The following is a 26,134-nucleotide window of genomic DNA, read 5'->3' on the forward strand; positions in this document are numbered from 1 at the left end:
GGCACAGCTGAGCAGGGGGGATGAGTGTATGGGGGTGGTGCGAGACTGGGGGGTGGTGCAGGTGGCCTGGGAGATTTTGGGGGGAGGTGCAGCTGGCCTGAGGGGGATGCTGAATGTGTGTGGCGTCCTTGCATGACTGGGGGTGCTTTGTGTGTGGGGCCTAGCTTGACTGGGGGGGCTGTGTATTGAGGTTCGGTGCAGCTGTGAGGCTGTGGGGGTTCAGTGCAGGTGGGGGGAATGGTTGGGCTAGGGGAGCTGTGCATGTGGGGGGCTAAGGGACTCTTGGGGCTAGCACAGCTGGGCAGAGTGGCTTGCATGTGGGGGAGTGATGTGGTTGGGCTGAGGGGCCTAGGGGGATGGGATGGCACATCTGGACTGGGGGGTATGTGTGGGAGGGTGGCATGGCTAAGTGTGTATGGGAAGTGGGATCCAGCATGGCTGGGCTGGGAGGCTGTGTGTGTGTGAGAGGAGCTGTGGAGGGGAGTGGTGTGGTTGGGCTGGGGGGGGCTGTTTGTGTGTGGGCTGGGATGGCGTGGATGGGCAGGGGGCTTCATGTATGTGGGGGTAGCATGGCTGAGTGTGTGGTGGTGGGGGAGACCAGCACAGCTGTGGGGGCTGTGTATGGGGCAGGAGGTGGTGAGGCAGTGTGTGGGGGAGCTGGCAGCCTGTCTGGGCTGTGAGCGTGTGTATGCGTGTCAGGGGTGGGTGCAGGGGGTTGTGTTTATAGGGGGCATCAGGACTGGGCTTGGTGAAGGGGATTGTGTGAGGGGGCAGTATAGCTGGGCAAGAGTGGTTATGTGCAGGGGTAGGCGGTGTGGCGGAGGGAGGCTGTGTTTGGGGCAGAGACAGTGCGGCTGGTTGGGGGATTCTCTGTGTAGAAGACGGTGTGGCTGGGTGGGGCCTGTAGGGAGCAACATAGCTGGTCGGGGGGGGGGGGGGGGGGGAGCACAGCTAAAGGTGTGTGTGGGGCGAGGGACCCACTGTGGCTGAGGGCTGTGTGCAGAGGCACTATCTACTCAGTGCAGGAGGTGTGTTTGTGCAGGCAATAGTGAAGCTAGGTGGGGGAGGCAATGGGGGATTGGGGGAGGCAGAGGTGTGATGCTACCTATGCTGCAAAGGGGGTCAGTGGTGCAGCTGTGCAGGGGATTATGGGGGTGGGCAGAAGGGGACTGGGCTGGGGGCTGTGTGTGTGTGGTGCTACCTAGACCATGCAGGGGGCTGTAAGCGGTGTTTGTCTGTTGGAAGGGTTGGCATAGTGGGTGGGGAGCAGTGCAGCTGGGAGACAGGGCAGAGGTCCATGTGTGAGGTGGGCTGTGGCGGAGCTGTGGGAGGGAGGAGCTTGGCAGGGGGAGGTGGCACAGATGGGGAGGCTATAGGGGACAGTAGCATAGCTGGGTGGGGGCTGGGTGGCTGTGAGGCTTTGTGTGGGTTGTGGGGGCTGAGGGATGGCACAGCTGGGTGCGGGGCTGCAGCACACGGGGGGGGGGGGGGGGGGGGGGGCTCGGGGGTCGGGGGGGGGGGGGGGGGCAGGGCGGGGGGGGGAATTGCAGGGGGAGCGCGCGCTGCCTACCCTGCGAGGGCCGAAGGGGCAGGAGCGGGCTGCGGGGAGACTGGGGAGCGGAGCTAAGTGCGCAAGGCGTGGGCTGCCGGGGGCGGGCGGCTCCGGGCGGCGCCTCTTTCCGACACACCCAGCGCCGAGACCAGGAACAGGAACAGCCGCTCCCGCCTCAGCCGCTGCTGCGTCCGCCCAGCCCCGCAGCGACCGAACGGCCCGGCCCGGCTCGGCTCGGCCCGCAGCACCATGTCTGTCTCGGAGGAAGCTGACGGGCTCGGGGTGGCCCGGCCCCATTACGGCTGTGAGTACCGGGAGGGCGGTGCCCGCCTTCGGGGCCCAGGGGCTTCCCGCTGTTCTGGGGATGGGCCCTGCCTTCGCGCCCGCCGTCCCTGCCCGAGAGTCCTGGCTCTGAGGATCCTGTGGGGCGTGGAGATGGGTTCGGGGGACGCGGGTTGTGGTCTGCGGCCGGGGCTTGTGTGTTGGGAGCGGTCCCGGGGCCGGGCGGGGTGGCGAGCCCGTCCGCGGCCCTGGGGGATGGGGACGGTCTGACTGTAGCAGTCACGTCTGACTGACGCGCAGTCCTCAGCGCCGCCGCCCTCCGCATGGCGAGGGCTCGCTGTGCCTGCCTGAGCCCAGCTGGCCCTGGCGGCCGCCTTTGGACAGTGGGCGCCTGAGGGTGCCTTGGCACATGGGGCAAGTGAGGCAGTCGCAGAAGCTGCAACTGCCTCGTGTGTCACGTAGAATTAGCGCTGGAAAAGGCTTGCTCAGTCAGAACGAGCCTCGCTCCTCCCCGGGGCCTGTGCGGGCGTGTTCCTTGCAGAAGTTGGTCTTCAGGGCTCTGCCAGGCCAGTTTTTGACCTTAGTGTTGGGGTTTCTACCCCTTTCTTTGGGAGACTCCCATGGCTACATTGATCTGTCAAGGATCTTTTGCTAATGGTCTGTCTAAATTTACCTTGTCTGAATTCAAACATCTTGCATGTTCAAGTTTTCCTCTTCTGTATTTCTTGAACAAGAATATCAGGTTTCGGGGCTGCTTCCTCCTCATTCTCCTGTATTAATGTTAATGTACTATTCACTATTTTACATATTCTGTAAAAGACATCTGAAATATATCAGTCTTACAAATATTAGAGAGATTAGGTGGGTGAGGTAATATCTTTTATTGAACTAACTTCTTTTGGTGAGACAGACAATCTTTTGAGTTTACACAGAGCTCTTCAGGTCTGAGAAGTAGTCACAGTGTTCTAGCTAAATTAGACCTGAAGATGAACTCTGTGTAAACTCAAAAGCTTGTCTTTCTCACCAACAGAAGTTAGTCCAATTAAAAAATATTACCTTTACACCTTGTCTCTCAGGAGCCTAAGACCAACAACACTGCAGCCTACAAATATGAATGGCCTGACAAATCAATTTATGCACTTGCAAATAAGAAGCTGGCCCTTGCTAGTGCTATCAGTTTCTGCTGAATTTAAACTTACCTTTAAAAGTCATGACATATTTGTCTCTTATTACTCATGGGAGAATTCTGCACCAAAAAATTAAATTCTGCACGTTGTTTGTCAAAATAACACTATATAAACACGCCAGTTTGAATTCTTTTGGTAATTTATTTCAAAATACCTGTCAGTAACTGTCTGTAACAATCCAGACAAAAATTCAGGAAATATTTTTTTGACAAATAGATTCCTTATTAGGCATATTAATACAAAATTTGAGTAATTTATTTAAACTACAATACAGAAATACATTTCTGCATCCGTCAGAAGCAGTGTAAAGGCTTGGGGGAGTCAGGGGTAATGGAGGAGCTGAGGAAGAGGGAAGGAACCTGGAGGGTTGTTGCGTGGGAGAAATATGCAACTGTTTCTTTTGGGAGGAGGATTGTTAGCAAATTGGGGAGCTTCCCCCTTGCTGACACTGGTTGACTCTGAGCCTTTCCCATTCAGTCAGGCACATCTGCTCCCGCCCCCATGTGGCCCTGGAGTCCCCTCCCATTCAGTCCCTGGCTCAGTGCTGTCACCCCACTAGCTCCCAAGCCCACACCCCAGTCTGTCTCCCCACTAGCCCTTTTGAACCCAAGTCTATGACCCCCCAGTAGCCCCATGTGCCCCACTATGCCTCCACCAGCAGGCTGCTGTAATGAAAGTAGCTGGCTGCTAGGTGTTGCTGCCAGTCAGTCAGCTGTTCTGGCACCACAGCGGCCTCTGGTGGGAGAAAGGCAGAACTGCAGCACTTCTTGGGCAGAATGTATTTTTTGCAGAGTAGAAAAAAAATTCTGCACCGGCCATGAATTCTGTGTGTATGCAGTTGCACAGAGTTCTCCCAGGAATAGACTCTTATGTTTGTGATAATAGCTTTCCAAAAGTAACCCAATGCTGTGGTATCTTCCAAAATCTGCAGGCAGACAGCTGTGGTGCTGCCATTGCTGCTTTGTGCTTTCATAAGTATATTCAGTGTGTAACTCCATGCTGGTGGTGATCAGTGTTGCAACATTGAAGTTAGCAGGTTTCATGCTATTTTACCTCTGATTTTGCTTGGGAAAACTATTAGAAACCAGCAGAGATAGTGACTTATTAATGATGTAGGAGAGGACTCAAAAATGGAGGCTGAGGTGAAAGTAGAATAGTGGTAACAGTGAGGGTGCTGGAAGAAGGAGTAGAATAGAGGAGAGCCACCCCTCTTGAAGCAACCAAGAAGCTGTGGGGAAGTAGTGGCAAGATGAGAGAGGTTCTCCCTGCCAATAACCAGAAGGAGAATGGAGGTGTTTCAAATATATCAGAGCTGCTCTAGATAGACTAATATGAAGGATGGAAACCCCTGAACTGGTACAGGGACTAGTAGCCTGCGGCTGTGTATAATATAACTAAACTTGTTTTTTTGTTAGTGTCAGGGCTGGCTTCAGGCACCAGCACAGCAAGCTAGTGCTTGGGGCAGCCCATGGAAGGGGGTGGCACGTCCGGGTCTCCGGTGGTGGGTCCCTCAGTCCCTCTCGGAGGGAAGGACCAGCCACCGAAGAATGAAGCGGCACGGTAGAACAGCCACCGATCATGGCTTTTTTTTTTTTTTTTTTTTTTTGCCCACTTGGAGCAGGCCCTGGTTAGTGTCCATCTGCATAGTTTTTGGGCTCCTCCCCAAAGATAGTAACCACAGCTGCTTTGGGCAGTGTGCTATTTTTGTCCCTTCTTCCTTGCAAACAATTGGTGCTATATTTTTATTTTTATTTTTTTAAATCTCTATTTCTTCCCTTCCTTCTCTCCTAATATTCCTCCTCTTGTCCCCCTCCCCCTCCTTGTCTTCACATCTCTTTTCTTAGTCATTTTTTTAGTTGCAGCTGTAGGAAAGTTAAGTCAAATAAATATTTTACACTTTGTTCTGAAGGCTGTGAAACTTGTAGTCATTTTTATCTCCTTGGACATGAGTACCAAAGCCTTGACTCTGTCTTGCTCTGAGGTTGACAGCTTCATAGCTCCCGTGGAACATAAGAGTTGGGGGAAGTTCCTGGTTGTGAAGAGACACCTTTCTGAGGTATCTTGGGCTGGTTCCATGGGGGACCTTAAAGATTATGATTAAGACCTTGTATTTGATCCTGTATTCTGTGGGGAGTTGGTGTAATGAGTGGAATACTGGTGTGATGGGCCTTTCAGTGGCTAGCAGGAGGGGAGGTGGGCTTCTCAGTGGGGTGTTGTCCCTGAACTTTGCTGGTATAGTTTATTCCCTTGCAGTCTCTTGTATCAAACTGTGGCAGGTGTTTGATAGGGTATGAAAAAACTATTTAAAATCTTTTTCACATAAAAATGAGATAAAACATTTATCCGTTCAAATGCTACAGCAGGGGTTCTCAAACTGGGGGTCGGGACCCCTCAAGGGGTCGCAAGGTTATTACATGGGGGGGTCACAAGTGGTCAACCTCCACCCCAAACCCTGCATTGGCTCCTGCATTTATAATAGTGTTAAATAAGTAAAAAGTGTTTTTAATTTATAAGGGGGGGTCGTACTCAGAGGCTTGCTATGTGAAAGGGGTCACCAGTACAAAAGTGAGAACCACTGTGCTATAGGCTTAGAATTGTTCAAAAAAGCATCTTCCCTTCTACTAATGTGCTGCAGCAAGCACAGTCACTAGTCCTCGTTGTCTGAATGAATAGTTTGATTTGATGTAAGGTGTGACTATTACAAGGGGCCAAAGTCCCACTTTATCCCTTAAGCCATAATAAAAAGGAATACTTGTGTTTAAAAAAATAAAAAAAAATTGTCTCTGGAACTAACTCCCACAAGAAATCATTGAGGCTAAGATACCCAACCCAGACCTCATCTCTTGGTTTAAAAAAATTGACATTTATATGGATGAGAACATCTGCAGTTGGTTACAGTAAATAAATACAAATTGAAGGGCTATAAACTCTCAGGTTTCAGGGCATAAGCCAACCTCTGACTGACAGGGTTAGGAAGAAACTTCCCCTATAGGGAAGTGTAAGCATGTGGACTCACCCCTGCAGCACCTCCTGCTGGTCATCTCAGGGAATTAGCTCTCCAGCCCTCAGAGCACCCTCTGCAGGCCGGTGTCCCCCGCCGCTTGGCCCCTGTGTCCCTTCCAGACCCGATGCCCTGTTATCTGGGGTGCTATCCCCCAACAGTAACCCCTTTCTCTCAGGGGCTCCCCTCTCCAGGGATCCCCCACCCACTATCCCCACCTTGCCTCAGTATATGTTTACTGCCAGTCATTGTCTAGCCTGATGCCCTGAGGCAGACTGCAGTATCAGCCTACTCATCACCAGCAAGGTTGGGTTTGGACCTGCTCCCTGCAACCCCCAGTACCTATTTGCCTTATGCTAGGCCACAGCCTGGGGCTTTCCAGGCTGGAGCTCCCCAGCGCCTCTGCCTTTCAGCAGCCCTGTTCCACTCAGGTGCCCTGTCCCTAGCTCCCTGCAGCCAGGCCCATCTCCCTCTACAGCTAGAGAGAGACTGCTGAGCTCCTGTTTCCCAGCCTTTTTATACAGACCAGTTGTGGCCTGATGGGGTGTGGCCCAGCTGCGGCCGCTTCCCCAGTCAGCCCAGCTTTTAGAGCTGCAGCCCTCTCCAGGGCTGCTTTTACACTGCAGCCCTCTCCCAGGGCTGATTTCAAGCCCTTCAGGGCAGGAGCGGGTGTCCACCCTGCTACAGGAAGTTATTTCAGAACTGCCCACTAAGGGATTTCTTATAATTTCCTTGAAGCATCAGGTACTGCCTTCTGTCAGATGTAGGATACTGCACTAGATGGACCATTGGTCTGATCTAGTATGGCAATTCCTATGTTTTAAAACAAAGCAACCCCCTAACAAAACAAAGAAAGCAAGCTTTGGGTTTCTGGTGTGACAGGCCAGTGATATTGTTTTTTCAAACTGAAAATCTACAATTAAAAGTCCATTGACTACTGCAGATTCTCCTTTTTAATATAGCAGAAAATAGGGTTGAGATTTTCAAAGCTTCCATTACAATTAGTGGAAGAGATATAGCTAAATCCCCATAACTACTCTGAGAACGTAAACTTAGGCTTCTACAGCAACAGCAAGATGCAAGTGAGATGTCATTTGGTTCCAAGTTCAGCTATAACAAGGAACTTTGGGTGCACTATATGTTTCCTTTCCTGCACTGTGAAGAGCAAAAGGATTGTGAGGTGGATGTACTCCCATTTGCTCTGTGTGTGATACCTTTCTCTCCATTCATGTTCTTTCTGCACCCTCCCCACATGCATAAAACATCCAGTCACCCTTCTATATACTTCCCTTGCTTCATTTGACACAAGAAGAGCATTCCTTGGTTCCTTCTGCTACAAGAGGACTCTCTTTTCCCACTGATGTGATTGTGTCCCTTTTAAATGAATTCATATTACATTAAAAAACTGTTTACGTTTGCAATCTGAATGAAATGTTAACGCTGAAAAGTCAGGAAATTGCAATGTTAATGCTAAATCTTAGGTCTGCCCCCTCGTGCTGTGTGCATTATAATACAGTCTTTAATTACATGACTGCATGCTATTATTTTCACAGGACCCATTCATCGTTCGATGTATAGTTTAGAACAGTGTTTCTCAAACATTGGGTCGCAACCCACTACTGGCGCCTTGCTCTGGTCAGCACCATATAAGGCGCCTTGCTCTGGTCAGCACTGCTGACGGGGACATTAAAAGTCCCGTCAGCAGTGCTGCCCAGCTAAGACAGGCTAGTGCTTACCTTTTCTGATACCGCGCTGTGCGCCGGAAGTGGCCAGCAGCGGGTCCAGCTTCTAGGTAGGGGGTCCACGGGGCTCCGCCCTGAGCACCAGCTCCACACTCCCATTGGCCGGCAACCGACCAACAGGAACTGGGGGGGGGGGGGGGAGGCCGGCAGCACCTGTGGGCAAGAGTCGTGTGGAGCCGCTTGCGTGCCTCTGCGTAGGAGCAGACCTGCTGCTGGCCACTTCTGGGGTGCAGTATGGTCCGCGGTGCACCCCGGCTGTGCCGCTGACCGGAAGCCGCCGGAGTTAAGTCTGTACCCCGTGCCCCAATCCCCTGCCCCAGCTCTGAGCCCCCCAAACCTGGAACCGCTTCCTGCACCCCAAACCCCTCATCCCCGGCCTCACCCCAGAGCCTTCACCCCCAGCCCAGAGCCCTGACCCACTCCCGCACCCCAACCCCCTGCCCTAGCCCAGAGTCCTGTCCCACACCCTGAACCCCACATTCCTGGCCCCACCCTGCAGCTCTCACCCCTGTACCCCAACCCTCTGCCCCAGACCTGAGCCCTTCCCACACCCCAAACTCCTCATCCCCAGCTCTGTTAGGTCACGGGCATCAACAGTTTTCTTCAAATGGGTCCCCAGAAAAAAAGTTTGAAAACCACTGGTTTAGAAGATGTGCACTCAATGAGGCAGGGGTTCATAGTGAATAGGAAGATGGTCTTCTAGATTTGTGGCTCATTTTGGACCTAGTTGTGTTTGAAGTTATCACAGTATAAATCTGGCATAAATCCATTGAAACTAATGGTCTGATTCTGAATGTTCATGTATGTGTATGAGTAGATTTGTACCCTCTGTACAGTGAATGAGGTAGGGATCTTCTCACTGAACAGTGGAAACAAAAATAAGCTTGCTCAGCTGTCTCACTAATTGTGCACTGAATGAGTTGGGATTCTTAGGAAATACTGTCATGTGATTATGTAGTTTAAATGCTGTATTGCAATGCAGATTCACAAGGAGCAGTGTTAATTTTGTACAGACCCCAGACGTGGCCCTCAGCAGCTCAAAGCTGCATTGCATGGAAAACCAGGCTTAGCTCCAGTTTGGACCCTGGCCAGTGTGGAGGGAATGTCTATGTAATTTAGTTATGGAGGTTTAATAAGCCTCTATTAAGCATGTGTAAACTGCACTTTTTCAGAGATTTATAACTTGGCCAACTTTGGGTGGATTTTCATGGCACAGCAAAAGGATTGCTCTAACAGAGGCCATCTCTGCCTAAATTTCAAGTTCCTGCTCCAAAGGATGGGGCCACTAAAGCTTCTCCGTTTTAGTTCGTTTCAACGTCAAAACCTTTAGGATGGAAATGCTTAGGCATCCTTAATAGGATAGCTATTGTTACATGCTCCAGCTACAGTAAATTTTAAAATCTCATAGACTCATAGACCAGAAGGGACCATTATGATCATCTGGTCTGACCCCCTGCATGCTGCAGGCCACAAAACCGTCCCTACCCCTTCCCTGGACTCTGCTGTTGAAGTCCCCAATCCTGTGTTTTAGTGACTTCAGTCGGCAGAGACCCTCCTGCTAGTGATCCCTGCCCCATGCTGCGGAGGAAGGCGAAAAATCTCCAGAGGCTCAGCCAATCTACCCTGGAGGAATAAAATATTCTTATGTATATAAATATTTTGTGAGATTTTTTTTGTATATTGTGGCAAATTGCCTGCATGACTATGATGGGTCTCGCACTTTCTCTTCTGGGGGGAGGGAGGGGGTTTCAGGGCACCATTTCTTGCCCCTGAACTGGAATATTAACTGCCCCACTAGTGTCCTAGAGGAGGGGAGTGGAGAGGGAGGGACCGGGGCCTGCCCTCTACTCTGGGTCTCAGCCCAGGGGCCCTAGGGATAGCGGTAAACCACTTGAACTAGCAGTTCCTTCCCCTGGCCTACTTTCCTCTCCTGCCCTTCAGCTTGTGGGGGCTTCCTGCTCTCCCTCTGCACAAGCCAGGTGTCCCTTTACCTAGGGTCTTGGTCTTCTTAGCCCACCACAGCACTTCTCCAAACTTTCCTCTGCTTCCCTCCAAAGTGCTCTCTGCTCCAACACCTTTCCCTGTCTGATTGAAGCAGGGGGTTTATAGCAGGTGCTCTGATTGGCTTCAGGTGCTCTAATTAATCTATAGCAAACTTTCTTCCCTCTACAGGGAATAAGGCTCCCTTCTAACCCTCTCCTGCTGCCCTTTGGCCATGCTGTATCACAATATAAATATTTTATGTATTTATGTAAATGAGATTTTACGTATATAAATATTTTATGTGAATGAGTTTTTTTTTTTTTTTTAGGCTGCTATTTTTTTTTAGGCTGCTATTCATATCTGGAATTAAAATAATCTCTAGAAATCTTATTCTGACTTCCTGCATAACACAAGATTTAGAACTTCATACATGGTAATGTAATTTCATGTAATGAATGCAATATAAATAATGCAGTCTAACAGGACATAACTTGAAGATGTCTTATTTTATTGAATAGGTTGGGGGGCAGTCAGTGGTTCGTAACATTCATTACACATATGAGATGGGATGTGTTGTATTAATTTCATGGGTCAAAAGAGTTAAAGGTGTTATAAACTTTTTCACTGTCCAATATAAAATCAGTGATACGAGGAGGTTTGTTTTTTTAGAGACCTTGATTTACTCGGTTTCCTGGCAAACACACACAATCACTTATTTTAAAGTTGAAAGTTTGTTGATTAAACACAAGAAAGAACAAGAAATAAAACAAACATTTATACTGAAACTGGAGAGAGAGGACAGGAGGAATCATAGAATATTAGGGTTGGAAGAGACTTCAGCAGGTCATCTAGTCCAATCCCCTGCTCAAAGCAGGACCAACACCAACTAAATTAGGGGTGGCCAACCTGAGCCTGAGAAGGAGCCAGAATTTACCAATGTACATTGCCAAAGAGCCACAGTAATACGTCAGCAACCCCCATCAGTTCCCCCACTCCGCTCCCAGCACCTCCCGATCAGCTGTTTCGTGGCATGCAGGAGGCTGGGGGGAGGGGGAGAGGAGGAGCAAGGGCACTGCAGACTCAGGGGAGGGGGCAGGAAGGGGTGGAGTGGGGGCAGGGCCTGTGTCCTTATTTCCCTTTTTATAGATGGACACTATATTTGCCCTTTTTCAGTCTTCTGGAATCTCTCCCATCTTCCATCAATTCTCAGAGATAATCGCTAATGGCTCATATATCTTCTCAGTCAGCTCCTTGAATATTCTAGGATGAATTTCATCAGGCCCTGGTGACTTGAAGACACCAAGTAATTTTTGTCCAAGTAATTTTTAACTCGTTCTTTCCCTATTTTAGCCTCTTCTGATCCTACCTCACTTTCACTGGCATTCACTATTTGAGCTATGAGGTGACTGATAGCTCAAAAGATGAGGCTGGAGAATTGACTCTGATCTTTGCCCATGAAGAGATGATTAGAGTCTTTGGTGAGAGCAGTTTTAGTGGAGTACAGGAGCCAGAAGCTGAATTGGAGGAGAGAAATACCAAACAGGGCTTGTAGATAGTGCATTCAGTAATCTTAGAGATGAGATGGATGGAGTAATTATAGTGTGTGGGGAAAGAACTAGAGTGTGAGAGGATTCGGGAGGAAATAAGTGGGCATTAGGGAGATCAATGGTCTCTGGGGTAAATGGAGGGGTTAGCGGTTAAAGAGACGACGAGGTACTTCTGTGTCAGTGACAGGAGAGAAAGGGAAGAATCATTTTTCAATTATTGTGTTTTCTTTCATTTGTAATGGACAGCTTGATTTGGCCATCAAGCCAATGCAGGACAATGAAAAATTGGACCCAGGTTTAATCCCGTTTGTTATAATATGGAGGTATGATGAATAAGAGCCATGTAGAGGCACTGTGGTCTAGTAGAGAGGGACATAGACAAGGAATCAGGAGTCCTGGGTTCTTTTTCTGGTTCTGACACTGATCTGCTGTGACCCCTTAGACAAGTGGGGGAGGGATGGCTCAGTGGTTTGAGCATTGGCTTGCTAAACCCAGGGTTGTGAGTTTAATCCTTGAGGGGGCCATTTAGGGATCTGGGGCAAAAATCCGTTTTAGGATTGGTCCTGCTTTGAGCAGGAGGTTGGACGAGATGACCTCCTGAGATCCCTTCCAACCCTGGTATTCTATGATTCTCTGGGTTGGTCTACACTTACCTCCGGGTCCGGCGGTAAGCAATCGATCTTCTGGGATCGATTTATTGTGTCTTGTTTAGACGCGATAAATCGATCCCGATCGATCCTGGAAGTGCTCAGCGTCAACTCCAGCTCGGCGAGAGGAGTATGCGGCATCGACGGGGGAGCCTGCCTGCCGCGTCTGGACCCGTGGTAAGTTCGAACTAAGGTACTTTGAATTCAGCTACGTTATTAACGTAGCTGAATTTGCGTACCTTAGTTCGAAATGGGGGGTTAGTGTGGACCAGGCCTCTGATTCTAAGTCATTTGCCCTCTCTGTTTTCCATCCCACTCTTTGTCTTGTCTATTTAGATTGTAAGCCCGTGGTTTCCAACCTTTTTAAGCACAAGATCACTTTTTGAATTTAAGTGCAATCCAGGATCTACCCCACCCCTTCCCCCAAGATCCCACCATGCTGACTTCACCCCCCCTCCCCTTCATTGCTTGCTCTCTCCCACCCTCACTCGGGTTCACCGTTCTGGGGCAGGGAGTTGGGGTGTGGTGTCTGGGCTGGGGCTGAGGGGTTTGGAGTGTGGGAGGGGGCTCCTGGCTGAGCCTAGGCCAGGGGGTTAGGGTGCAAGAGAGGGTGAGGGGTGTGAACTCTGGGAGGGAGTTTGGGTGCAGGAGGGGGTTTGGGGTTCAGGAGGAGGTACAGGGTGCTGGCTCCTGGAGAGGGTTAAGGGCTGTGGCAGGGGGTTGAGGTGCAGGAGGGGGTTCTGGGTGCAGGATGGAGTACAGGGTGCTGGCTCCGGGAAGGGCCTCAGGAGTAGGGGTTGGGGTGGGGTGTGGGCTCCCACCGGGCAGCACTAACCTTGGGTGCTGCTTCTGGAAGCTGACAGCCCGTCCCTGTGCCGTGGTCCTGGGGGGAGGGGCATGTGGCTTCATGTACTGCCCGTTCCTGCAGGCACCGCCCCCTCAGCTCCCATTGGCCTCAGTTCCCTGTTCCTAGCCAATGGGAGCTGTGGGGGCAGTGCTTGCAGGCAGGAGTAGCGCACGGAAACCCTCTGCCCCCCACGCAGGGACATGCTGGCCGCTTCCGGGAGCAGCGCGGGGCCAGGGCAGGCAGGGAGCCTGCCTTAGCTCCGTTGCGTTGATGGACTTTTAGCGGCCAGAGATTGCGATCGACTGGCAGAGGCTCCGCAGTCAATCTACTGGTTGGTGACCACTGCTGTAAGATCTTTCGGTAAAGGACTCTACCTTACTATGTTTGTAAAGTGCCTAGCATAATCGGCCCTCTATGGCCTCCAAGTGCTATTGTAATACAAATAATAGAGAATATGCTGTGTGCACTGATATGGCTGTCCTTGGGCAAGATGACGCATTTTACTGTGGAGATAGGTGCAGGCTGCTGAAGTCAAGGGTCACTTATATACCTGCATATCAGGTATGTTGAAGACTGACAGTGTTTTTGACTCTTTGCAGCTGTCCTGGATAATGAGAGGATGACAGCAGAGGAGATGGATGAGAGAAGACATCAGAATGTGGCTTATGAGTATCTTTGTCATCTGGAGGAAGCAAAGAGGTAAGGAGGGGAGGCTTGAAACTATTGGGATATCGAGAGGTATTATTGTACCTGCTTAAGAGAGTATTTGGACATAATTTAGCTCTTGACTGTTGTTGAGTGGCTATATGAGGTAGATAGCTAGAAAATGTGTACATATTGTATAATCGGGAGAAAAAACAGTGTATGAGGTCAATGCAAAAAAAAACGATGTTGATGTAATTGGCTTACCCTATATACATATGTAATTTAAAAATATTGTATGTGAAAATGTTTTGTCTGCATTATAGGTGGAGAGAGAGTGACACAGGTAAGACTGCCTAACACTTCCCACTATAATCCTCTGTTTTTAGTTCCTTATAACTTTGCCAAAATGTGATGGTTTTGGATGAAATTTTCCATGGTGGGTCTCAGCCTCAAGTTTCCAAGAACAAGATTTGGGAAAAATAGTTTTGCCAATATCAATACATTTTTTCCAAGCATTTTTGAACAATTCTAGTGATTTGAAATTTGGTGAAAAAATTGAAATTTGGTAGGTGATTGGTCTTGGGGTCAAAGAGATGACTGTTGCCTCCATGAAAACACAGCCATATTTGGCCAAGATACAAGATGGAGTATCTTGGCAGTAGAACTTGTTCTATACTTGCTCCGTAATTTTCTGAATGTTCCACCTGTACATGTTTCCAAGCTGCACGGAGTTGCATGAGTCTGCTTGCATATCCTTCTCCTTCAAAATATCGTTTAGGAAAAAGCACATTGAACTGGGAGCCAGGAAACTGTGAATTTAAATCTTACCTCTTCCGGTGATTGTTGACTATTTCTGAGCACAAGGTCACTTCTGGTAGATCTGGGAGTAGAACCCACGGCTCTAATATGGCAAACCCAAGTTGAATCCACTTGCACAGCTTTCCAAAAGAATCTGCTATGTTTATGTGCTTGGTTATGCACCCTGCGAAATGGGGCTACTTCAGTATATATATCTCACTGTTTCAGTGCTTGATGTATTCCTCTCTAGAAACTGGTTCATAAACAAGCCACTATGATAGTACCTCAGCTCCAGTGGTAGAGGTCTAGGCTACTGTGCTGAAGATCCCAGGTTCAAACTCTGCTGGCCACTCATTCAATGATCAGTGCATGCTATGGAATTTGTTTTTCAGTTTACTTCTGTAAAAACTTGGAAAATACCCTAAAAGTTAGGCTTAAAAAGAAGTGAAGGTTGCAAATTCAATTACTGAAAATATAGGAAATACCATAATTAAAGTTGATCATATGTGTATGCATTATGATCAGTCGCTGCATGATCCCATACAATTGTTTTCCACAGGACCTCAGCCTGATTCAAGGTACAGGCTGCAGGGTGCTCACTGAATGGGAGCTACTGGAAGCGGCAGCCAATATGTCCCTCGGCCCGCACCGCTTCCAGCAGCTCCCATTGGCCTGGACCAGTGAACCGCGGCCAGTGGGAGCCACGATCGGCCGGACCTGCGGACGTGGCAGGTAAACAAACTGGCCCGGCCCGCCAGGGGCTTTCCCTACACAAGCGGCATCCCAAGTTTGGGAAACACTGATCTAGATAATTGGTTCCCAAACATTTTACTAAGGCAACCCACCAGCTGCATCTTGTCTTTTTTTTTTTTTTTTTTTTTTTAAATGATTCACCATTACATATATGTGTGACGGGTTGGACCCCCCTTCTGGGATGACATCTGATATACTGGGATTTCACTGAGTCAGCCTGCTCCACTATCCTGGGCTCCCTCTCCCTGTTTTCCTGAATCGGGCTCTCTGGCAGCGCACACACATACGTAGGGACGCACCAGCTGTGGAATCACACACAGTCTGTGAGCAGCTGTCTATGGGAAGAGTCAGCTAGGCAATTGCTCAGCGCTCAAGTGCAGCTCCCCTCTGGAAAGTACACCCAAAATAATGTTGTCTTGCACTGTAGAGAAATCTGTACAACGTAAGCTCATAAATTTGCCCCCTCCCTCAATGTGGAGGAAGATATGCACAACTTCTTGCCCCCCTCCCCCCCCAGTTATAAATTGCACAAACTGGGTTATGTTATAAACAAGAAATAAGTTGATTAACTATAAACAGTAAATTTTAAGTGATTATAAGGGATAGCAAACAGAACAAAGCAGATTACTGAGCAAATAAAACAAAACATGCAAATTAAGCTTGATTCTCTAAAGAAACAGGTTACAAAATGTAATTTCTCACCCTAAATGTTGACTTAGGCAGGATGCAGAGTTTCTGTAGCTTAGAGTTCCAATTATTTCTCTTTACAGACTGGACTCTTCTGTCTCAGTCTGGACTCAGCCCTTGCCTTTCCTTCAGCTTAGGTCATTTGGGCCCATCTCCCTGCTCCGGGGGTTGCAACCTGGTGTTGGGGGGTAACAGCACCACTCAGATTTGGCCCATTGGTCGTCCCCCACTCCCCCCGCAATAAAAAGAATGGAGGAGTGGCTGGGCCAAATTACAGTGAATGGTGTTGAGACCTGGTTCATAGGGTTGCAACACCGCTTAAATTTGGTCTGGCTGCCTCTCCATCATATAGTGGGATGGCCACACTGAACCTGAGTGGTACTGCGACCAGTGGCGTAGCCAGGTGGAGGGAATGGGGGAGCAATTAAAAAAAAAAAAAAGGCGCCACCCGCTGCGGTGCTTTTACTCACTCAGCAGCGCTCCGGGTCTTCGGTGGCACTGAAGGTCCCGCCGCCGAAGATCCGGAGGGTCTGGGAGGAAGGAGCTGTGGGGGGCACTTTTGGGGGCCCGCAGGCCCAGAGTGGCCCAGGGGATTAGCGGGAGATGGGGAGCAGCTTGCTCCGCTTCCAGGGCCGGCTCCGGGCACCAGCCAAGCAAGCTCGTGCTTGGGGCGGCAGATTCTAAGGGGCGGCATTCCCGCCAATCCTAGGGTGGCACAGCTGCCCTATTTTTTTTTTTTTTTCCCTTTGCCTCCGGGTCCGGCCGTACTGCACCCAGGGTTTTGGGGTTTTTTTGCTTTGCTTCCGGGTCCAGCCGCCCTGCACCCAGGGTTTTTGTTTGTTTGTTTTTTCGCTTGTGGCGGCAAAAAAGTCAGAGCCAGCCCTGTCCGCTTCCCTCGCCCCAGTCCCTGCCTTGTCGCTCAAGGGAGAGGGCTTGGGGGAAGGGATCCCCCCTGCACTCACCGGCAGTGGCAGGAGCGGAGCAGCCCAGCCCCAGCCAGTTCTACTCTGCCAGCTCCCAGCCGCAGCCCTCTGCTTCCCGCCGCAGGTGAGTGCAGGGGAGGGGGGACCTTTCCCCAGCCCCCTCCCCTCCAAGCAACACAGCTGGGGTAGGGGCAGGGGCAGGGGCAAGGGTAGAGGAATGGGCTGGGGCCACGTCGCTCCGCTTCCCGCCGCAGGTGAGTGTGGGGAGCATCCTTTCCCCAACCTCACCGACGGCAGGAAGCGGAGCGACACAGCTGGGAGCTGGCAGAGTGGAGTGGCCTGGGGCCAGGCGACTCCGCTTCCCACTGCTGCTGGTGAGTGTGGGGAGAGGGGAGGAGGAGGGACCTTTCCCCAAACACTCTGCCCTTGCAACATGGCTGGGGTAGGGGTAGGGGCAAGGGAAGTGGAGCAGGCTGGGGCCGCGTTGCTCTGCTTCCCGCTGCTGGTGAGTTTGGAGGGGAATCTTTCCCTAACCTCACCGCACTCACCGGCAGCGGGAAGCGGAGCACTGTGGCTGGGAGCTGGTGGAGTGGAGCGGGCTGGAGCCACGTTGCTCCACTTCCTGCGCTGCTGCCGGTGAGTGCCCCTGCCCCAGCCGCCTTCCCGGGCTCCGCCGCGCCTGGTGGCTTCACCCCCTTCCCGGCCATCGCGCTCGTGATCCTGCCCATGGCTCCCGAACCCTGCCCTGCTCCCCGTGCGGCTCCGGCCCTGCGTTGACCTCACCCCGCTCTCGCTGCTGGCCGCTAGGATTTAAAATCCAAGCCGCCCGCCGCTAGGCACCATGGGAACGCCCCCTCTCGCCCAGTTTAAAGGGACAGGCGCGCCCGTTGCGCCGTGAGCTGACAGCCGCGAGCAAGGAGGCGCTTCCAGAACACAAGGTCTCAGCCCACAACGTCGTCCCTGCGTGAGTGTAAAAATTAAAAAGGCGCCACTTTTGAGGAATGTGCTCAGTGGGGGAGCGGCTGCTCCCCCTGCTCCCCCCCAGCTATGCTACTGACTGTGACCCATGCACCAGGTCACAACACCATGTCCCATGAAACAGAAGCTGCTGCTACGGGGCGAACGTGGGTTGGGCTCACTCTTCAAACCTCCCCTGGGGCCTCTCCTCTGCACTAGACTGTGGGAAGTGTATCTTTGCCTAGGCCAGGGTCCAGTGATGGTTACTTTGGCCCTGGACGTGATGACCCATTTAGAACCTTCTCACGACCCACTGTGTGAGGAACATCTACATCAGTGGTTGTCAACCAGGGGGTACGCAGAGGACTTCCACGGGGTACATCAGTTCATCTAGATATATGTCTAGTTTTACAACAGGATACATAAAAAGCACTAGTGAAGTCAGTACAATTAAAAATTTCGTACAAAATGTTACACTGCTCTATATTCTATACACTGAAATTAAGTACAGTATTTATATTCCAATCTATTTATAATTATATGGTAAAAATGAGAAAGTAAGCATATTTTCAGTAATAGTGTGCTGTGACACTTTTGTATTTTATATCTTATTTTTTTAAAGTAAGTAGCTTTTAAGTGAGGCAAAACTGGAGAGGTTGAGAGCCACTGATCTAAATCCTTGCATTATTAAAGATGTGAGTCATTCATTCCCCTTAAATTTGTGGTATTCTTTGAGTGATGGACCCTATTCCACTGAGGGTTACACATGCGCACCATGAGCCCAGAGTTGGAGAATTTGAAAGTAGTGTCCATTGATCCACACATGTGCCCTGGCTTGCCTTGTGCTTCTGTCCGAGGCATTAAAGGGTGGGGTGGACTGACCACATCTCCAGTTCCTTCTCATCGCCGCATGGTCCAGATTGGAACTTTCAGTGCCCTTATCTGTCATGCACTTCTAAAAAAAGATAGTTATAGTGATTTTATAGCACTTTTACCATTTTTATATTCATCTTAGTTTTAAGTGTTAATAGTTTTAGGAATCGTTTTAGGTAGACTTTGGGATTTTCACTCCCCCCGCCCACGTACAGGTACCAGACTATGGCCACAACTCCGGACTTCAAACTCTGCCTCCTGCCCGTGATCGTTCTCGCTCAGCAACGACCACTAATGCTGCCTCTGTTGCCTGGGAGAAACTCATTGCACCTGGCTGCCATGTATTTGCCAGGACTTCCCCAGCCACACCCAAGAAGGCTGGACATTTTGCCTTCGTAAGCATCGCATTGAGCTCATCATGAGACCGCACTTGGACCCAGGCCAGGGAACCCCCTCGTATGTTGGCCTGATTCAGTGAGGAGTGCACCTCCCGCAATTATGTCTGATGGCAGTGCCAGCAGAATCACCTCCACAGAACCCATGGCGAGGTCTAGTTGGGAGATAAGGAAGCAGTCCTAGAAGCATGGGACTAAGTCTTCCTCCAAATCAAAGAAGATGGACGCTCCCTCCACCAGCTCATCCCAAGGGAATGAGTACGTTCCAAGTTCCACATGTATGAAAAAAAGACCCATAAACAATCGGATTCAGTGGTTCTAGGCAACAAACTGTCAGAACTACCATCTCTGGCACCCCATAAGGTGTGGGACTGTCCTGTATCAGGAAAGACTTCAGCACTGGTGGTAATGCCTGGGAAAGAGGAAGTGCTTCTTATGCCAGGGAGATCTGGAGCCATGACTGCACATCAGGATGCCTTTGCCTTGCTGGATCCAGAATCTCTTCCTCTATCGGGTCCATCTGTGACATTCTCCAGAGGTAAAATCTGGATTGTTGAATAGCTGTGTCCCCTCAATTCTCCAAACTGGAGTGCCTTTGCACTGTTTGCTGTAGAAACATTCACTCCTGGCCTGTTCTCTCTCAGCCTCTAGCATGCAAAATCACTTCCAGCTATGTTACATGAATGCTCTGCCAGCCACTCATGAATTGTATTGCAGAGTGACACCAGCAAATTCCCAGCCTTGTCTCCCAGAAACATGTGTCTTGTACTGCTCAGCACTCTACTGGCAAATGGAAGCTCATAGAAAGTCTGTCATTTCATCAAAGGAAAATAATATGCACAGACCTGGTTATCTCAAGTGAAGATTACCAAACTCTTCAATCCGAACACACATGGGTTTAGATAAAACAATAAAACAAGGTTATTAACTACAGAAAGATAGATTTGAAGTGATTACAAGTGATGAGGCATAAAAGTCAGAATTGATTACAAAGAAAATAAAAGGATAAAATACAAGCTAATACTTTACTTAACAAGCTAAGTGAAGTTAAAAACCAAAACGTTTTTCTCACCATAAGTTTACAGTAGTCCATACAGGCTGAAAAGCCTCCTAGCCAGAACCCCCCTACCTCCTCCTCCCCGTTCAATGATGCTTCTTTTGTCTTTCAAGCATTGTAGCTGCTGTGAGTAAAGATGGGAAGAGAGACGTGTATTGTGTTGTGTGTGTCCTATATTCTTATACCATTCTCCCCTCTTTGAGGATTATCTCCAGCTGGAGTTCAGGTGACAGCCAGTCTATTTGGACGGTTGGTCACCTGAGGGCAGGGCAGTAGAGTTCAAACCAATGACCAGAGAGGCGAGAAAAGGCATTGTGGGACACCTCCTGGAGGCCAATCTCAGTGCTGTAATCGACCAAAGTGTCTACACTGGCACCGCAGCACTGTAGCCTCGGCACAGAAAGCTGTACGCCTCTCAGGGTGTGTAGTGTTTTTTTTATAGTGCTGCAACTGCGCAGTTTCTGCGCACCAAGTGGCTTGGCAGTGTGTATACCTTAGGAGTTACAATGCAGAAAGTTGCTTTACTGCACAGAAACTTGCCAGTGTAGCCAAGACCTTAGTTTATGTTTACACTTAAAAAGCTACACTGGCATAGCTATGCGGCTGTAGTGCTTCAGTGTAGACACTGCCTACACCGACAGAAGGGTTTCTCCTATCAGAGTAGGTAATCCACTCTCCTGAAATGTGGTAGCTAGGTCAAAGGAAGAATTCTTCCATCAACCTAGTTCTGTCTACATCGGGAGTTAGGTCGGCTTAACAATGCCTTTTGGGTGTGGATTTTTCACACCCCCGAACAATATAATTAAACCAACATAAATTTCTAGACTAGGCCTCTATCTTTGCTCCGTTAAACTGACCGAAGGACTTTCAGATTCTGTATGCCAGGTGACTAATAAATTGTTACCTTGGTTTTGAAAAGGCTTCCTGGTGTCACTTCAAATACTTAATGAGAGCATTGTGCCCTGAAGGGGTACAGTATAAGTCTCCCACAGGAATCTGGCTTTGCTGGATTCGCTGCAGGTTGCCATGGATCAGGGATCACTAGAGCAAAGGCCCAGTTTCATACATTCTAAGGCTAGAAGGGACCATTGTGACCATGTAGTCTGACCTGTTGTATAGCACAGGCCATAGAACTGCCCCAAAATAATTTCTAGAGCACAGCTTTTAGAAAAACATGCAATCTTGATTTTAAAATGGTCAGTGATGGAGAATCCTCCACAACCTCTGGTAAATTTTTCCAATAGTTAAATACTCTCTCCGTTAAAGAAATTATGCCTTATTCCCAGTCTGAATTTATTTAGCTTGCATTTCCAGCTATTAGATCATGTTGTACTTTTCTCTGCTAGACTGAAGAGCTCATTATTAAATATTTCTTCATTTAGGTACTTATAGACTGTCATCAAGTCACTCCTTAATGTTCTCTTTGTTAAGCTACATAGGTTAAGCTCTTAGAGTCTATCTATACAGAAAGTTTTCTAATCCTTTAATCGTTCTCATGGCTCTTCTTTGAACCCGCTCTAATTTATCAACATCTTTCTTGAATTCTGGGCAGCAGAACTGGACACCATATTCCAGCAGCAATCACACCAGTGCCAAATACAGAGGTAAAATAACCTCTCTACTCCTACTCATGGGCATTTGTGATGAGGTGTACCTACCCTGCACCAGCCCCGAAAGGGTTAACTGTGCTTTGCAGGCTGAGGAAACCTTGCCCCTCCGACTCTGCTGGGCATGTTCAGCCTGGAGGCAGAGTATAAAAGGAAGCAGCCAAAATCAGTCTGGGCAGGCTACTGAAGGGGGAGAATGCAGATGGCAGGCTCTCTCTAGGGAGCTGCTACAGGCGCCGACTACAGAGCTCTGGGACACAGAGCACCAGATGGACTCCAGGCTACCTGACAAGCCCAGAGAAGAGACCACACCGGCAGGAACTACACCACTTGAAGACCCCAGAGACCCGTGGGAACTCTGGAGCATTGCCGAGGGAGAGAGGCTAGGAAGCAGCCCAGAGGACTTAGACTTTTCTCCAGTGAGTGAATTGGGGAACCAGTCAGTGTGTTTCAGGAGGACCCCTACCACCACCAGGGCTCTGGGCTGGGACTCAGAGGAGCAGGGAGGGCCTGAGTCCCCCTAGGCTGGGTACCACTTACCCTAGGTGGTGCACCACTTCCCCAACAAGCCAATAGACCACACGGTACCCCAGAAGTGGGCACCCTTAATGACTCTGGCCATTAGGCTGCGCTGCTGTGAGCGGAAGGGACCCTTTACTGCCTCCGGCCATTAGGCAACGCTGCCCTGAGAGGAAGGGCTGCTTTATTGACTCCGGCCCCCAGGCCATAGTGCCACGTTTTATAGTCAGGATCATGAACACAGGACCTAACTGGCTGCTATACATTTTTTTCCCCTTCTTCTCACCATACGTGACCCAGCACATGGGACGGAGTGTTACCTACCCAGTGACAGTGTCATTTGGGAGACAGATGGGGTGGGGGTGTTGCCTGCCCCAAAATGCAAACCTTGGACAGGTATGAAATTTGCCCCCGCATGCGTGGCCCCATTGGCCTGACTGGAGCTGCACCCCAAACATAGAAGTCAAACTACTTCTATGCTCCTACTCGAGATTCCCCTGTTTATACATCCCAGGATTGCACAAGGTCTTTTGGGCACAACATCATATTGGCAGCGCATGTTCAGCTGATTATCCACTACGATGGCAGTTCCCAAAAGTTTTCCCTGCATGACTCCATTTTCACACGTACTGCTTTCTGCATTCCCAGACAGCACGGGGGACACCATTTAAAAATGGTATCCTCCACATGGGGTGATCTTGCATGCACTTTATGTGCAAAGTCACCCCACATAGAGGACGCTATTTTACTTTACAAAATAGCATCCTCTGCATAGAGTGACCTTGCACATACATGGCGTGTGAGGTCATGCTGCCTGAACAGTGCCATTTTGTAGAACAAAATAGAGTCGTCCATGTGGGGTTACTCGCATGTGAGTTCACATTGTGCAGAGATTGCCATTTTGTAAAATAGTGTCCTCTGCATACTCAGGATTGCTACAACCCCATCTGCTGATTGAGCGACCCCACTTGGGAACGGTTACTCTACGTCCGCCATATCTTTTTCAGAGTCTCTACTTCCCAAGGTTGGGTCCACCATCCTGTAAGTATGGCCTACATCCTTTGTTCCTAAATGTATACCTTTAAATTTAGATCTATTAAAACACATATTTTTTTCCTTGCACTCAGTTTACCAAGCAATCCAAATAATTCTGAATTAGTGACCTGTCCTCTTCATTATTTACCACTCACCCAATTTTTGTGTCTTCTGCAAACTTTCAGTGCTGATTTCATGTTTTCTTCCAGGACATTGATAAAAATGTTAAATAGCATAGGGCCAAGAGCTGATTCTTGCAGGACCCCACTAGAAACACACCCACTTCATGATGATTCCCCGTTTACAATTAAGTTTTGAGACCTATCAGTTAGCTGTGGAACTGTGCAGACCCTTGGGGTTTGGCACATTGAAGGGCTCATTCCCAAGAGATTGGTTACAGAATGGGCATAAACCAGACCCTGTGAATCTGTGATATAGAGTGACCCGAGGTTTCGGAGCGTTTGTGGTGAGCAGGGTTATTGATGGAAGACATTCTGAGTTTTTTGCAACTAAAGACTTGTTAATTTTAGGACTATTCATGTCATTGGCTTTCCTGTTCCATTATCTAAATTTTTAAAAGTCCAGAACCTTTAGACATCTGATAATTCCTGTTTCTGATTTCTAACCCTAAACTCCATTTTCCCCACACATAGTACTTATCTTGACTACACGTTAGCCTGAGTTGGCAATAGTGGTGAACGTGACATGAATAGGCAGTTGTTACGGATATCAGAGAGGTAGCCATGTTAGTCTGGATCTGTAAAAAGCGACAAAAGAGTCCTGTGGCACCTTGTAGACTAACAGACGTATTGGAGCATAAGCTTTTGTGGGTGAATACCCACTTCGTCAGATGCATGTAGTGGAAATTTCCAGCTGTTATAGGGTTGTCCTACGTGTTTGTAGGATTATTTTTATATACAAAGAGCCCTAATGTCATGCATGTAAACAGTTGAGGAAAATCTAGAAGCCAGTGTTTGGGTGAATAGGAAGACAGAATTCCTTTCTGACTCTTAGCAAGAATGGTCCTTCTAGGTCAATATGAAGATGTCCTGATAGTGAGGCTTACCGGTTCTGCTGAGTGAGCAGGATTCTGGTTTCTGTTACCATCAGTTGTAGGCTGAATGAGGTATTGTCTAATTCCCATCAGCTCAGCTGGAGCTTTGTGTCAGCTCCTGTTCGGACTTCTGCAGATGTTTCTCCCCAGCTTCCTTTTTTATTTCACTGGTGACCTCATGCAATTGGCTGGGAGTGACTGTTTGGACTGGAAATATCTTGGAATGTTCATATAGAGCTGTATTTTCTAAGCAGTGGGTGAAGGATGGGGGAGGATTGGAATAGACTACCACCATCTTTTCCTCGTTCTGAATACTTTCCTTATGACTCATTGGAAATAGTAATGAAAAGCAGAATGGGACCTGAGGAGCAGCAGCTGCTTGCACTGAATTAAATTTAGAGTAGCGTTTGTTTTGTTTTCGTTTTTTTTTTTTTTGTTTATGGTGGTGTGGATGGGGCATGTGGAGGAACATGGTACTCAATGAAAAGGGAGAGGAACTATACACACTGAGTAGTAAACTTTGTCCAGGTCTGTCAGATTTGTCATACTGATTCTTGACTTTCAGGCTCTGTTAAGCTTTTTGTGGTACTTCTTTGTATGATAAACGTAACTATGGTGCTGAGCGATGATATGCTAATTGTGCTCTACTTGTTCCACCGTGCCCTCTGAGTAACCAGTTGAGCCAATTCTACCTCTTTCTAATGGTCAGAGATTAAGGCAATTAGCTGTTACAATAAGATGCTTTTGTTTAGAAGGTGTTGAATGTATAATAATTCTATTTCCAAGAATTATGGGCTTAGAATTTGTTTGAAAATTTCTCCTTGCCTCTGAGGTGGCATTTTTGGCATACACAGCACACATGGTAGAGTTGATGCTAGGGAGGGAAAGCAGTCAAGTTCATATTCACCAACTGTTGGCACAGGCAGTGGGACTACAAAGAAGGCATTTAATAAATATTTTTAAAGGAGAAAGTGAAGTTGGCTCTGAGGATATGGAGGCATACTTTAGTTCAACCATTAGTTGTAAGGGTAGATGCCTGAATCACTGGGTGAAATCTGTGGCCAGTGTTATACAGGAGGTCAGACTAGATGATCATAACAGTCCCTCTTGGCCTCAATCTATGAATTATAGAAGTCCATGTTGCAGGAAATGAGACCCTTTCAGGAGTTTTCTGCTTTGTACATTGTTTTCTTCTTAGTTAATTGTGAAGCCAAAAGGTTCTGCTTATATCAGAACTCCACAACAATTCTGTCTACTTATCTGAGACAGTAGCTCTCTTCCTCTCTCCTGTCCAAAGATTTTTGCTGAGACTCTCAAGTGCCTTCCCATTCTGTCTTCTTTTTCGCATCTTCTGAGCTGGTATCTCAGTATTTTGTTTGGTGCAGTAGTTTAGACCTATGCTGTGAGAGCTGTATTTATGTTAAAACAGCAACAAAAAGTTTGGGTCCTGGAATCTCCCCTAGGATTCCTATGCTGCTGTCTGATCATGCTTTAGCACAGGGGTTGGCAACCTTTCAAAAGCGGTGTGCCGAGTCTTCATTTATTCACTTTAATTTAAGGTTTCACGTGCCGGTAATACATTTTAATGTTTTTTAGAAGGTCTCTCTCTATAAGTCTATATATTATATAACTAAACTATTGTTGTATTGTAAAATAATCAAGGTTTTCAAAATGTTTAAGAAGCTTCATTTAAAATTAAATTAAAATGTTGATCTTACGCTGCTGGCCCGCTCAGCCCGCTGCCGGTCTGGGGTCCCGGCCCTGCCCACATACAGTGGGTACCTATCTTCTCCCTGGTTCTGGCCCATTCTCTTCCTCTCTCTCTCTCTCTCTGCACTGAGCCGAGGGTGGGAGTGCACTGAGCACAGGGCTGGGGGTGAAGGAGCATGCTGGGGGTTGGGGTGTAGGCTCTGGCCAGAGCTAGAATGAGGGAGGGGGCTCAGGGTTGGGGCAGGAGGTTTAGGTGTGGAGCGCTTACCTGGGCAGCTCCCATTTGGTGCGAGGGGTGCAGGAGCTCCCGTTTGGTGCTCAAGGTGGAGGTGG

The 26,134-nt window shown here is 48.8% G+C and overlaps 1 protein-coding gene across 1 annotated transcript in view; it reads left to right on the plus strand.

The window, feature by feature from the left end:
• Positions 1-1,657: 1,657 nt before the first annotated feature.
• IQGAP1 (IQ motif containing GTPase activating protein 1) overlaps positions 1,658-26,134 on the plus strand; it is a gene marked incomplete in the record, with an annotated part of 184,544 nt that continues 160,067 nt past the window's right edge. Inside the window, 2 exon segments of the mRNA XM_034782917.1 lie at positions 1,658-1,856; positions 13,388-13,487. Of these exon segments, the coding sequence (XP_034638808.1) occupies positions 1,802-1,856; positions 13,388-13,487 (155 nt within the window).

The sequence above is a fragment of the Trachemys scripta genome, chromosome 10 (genome assembly GCF_013100865.1).
Source record: "Trachemys scripta elegans isolate TJP31775 chromosome 10, CAS_Tse_1.0, whole genome shotgun sequence".
NCBI classification, from domain to species: domain Eukaryota; kingdom Metazoa; phylum Chordata; order Testudines; family Emydidae; genus Trachemys; species Trachemys scripta.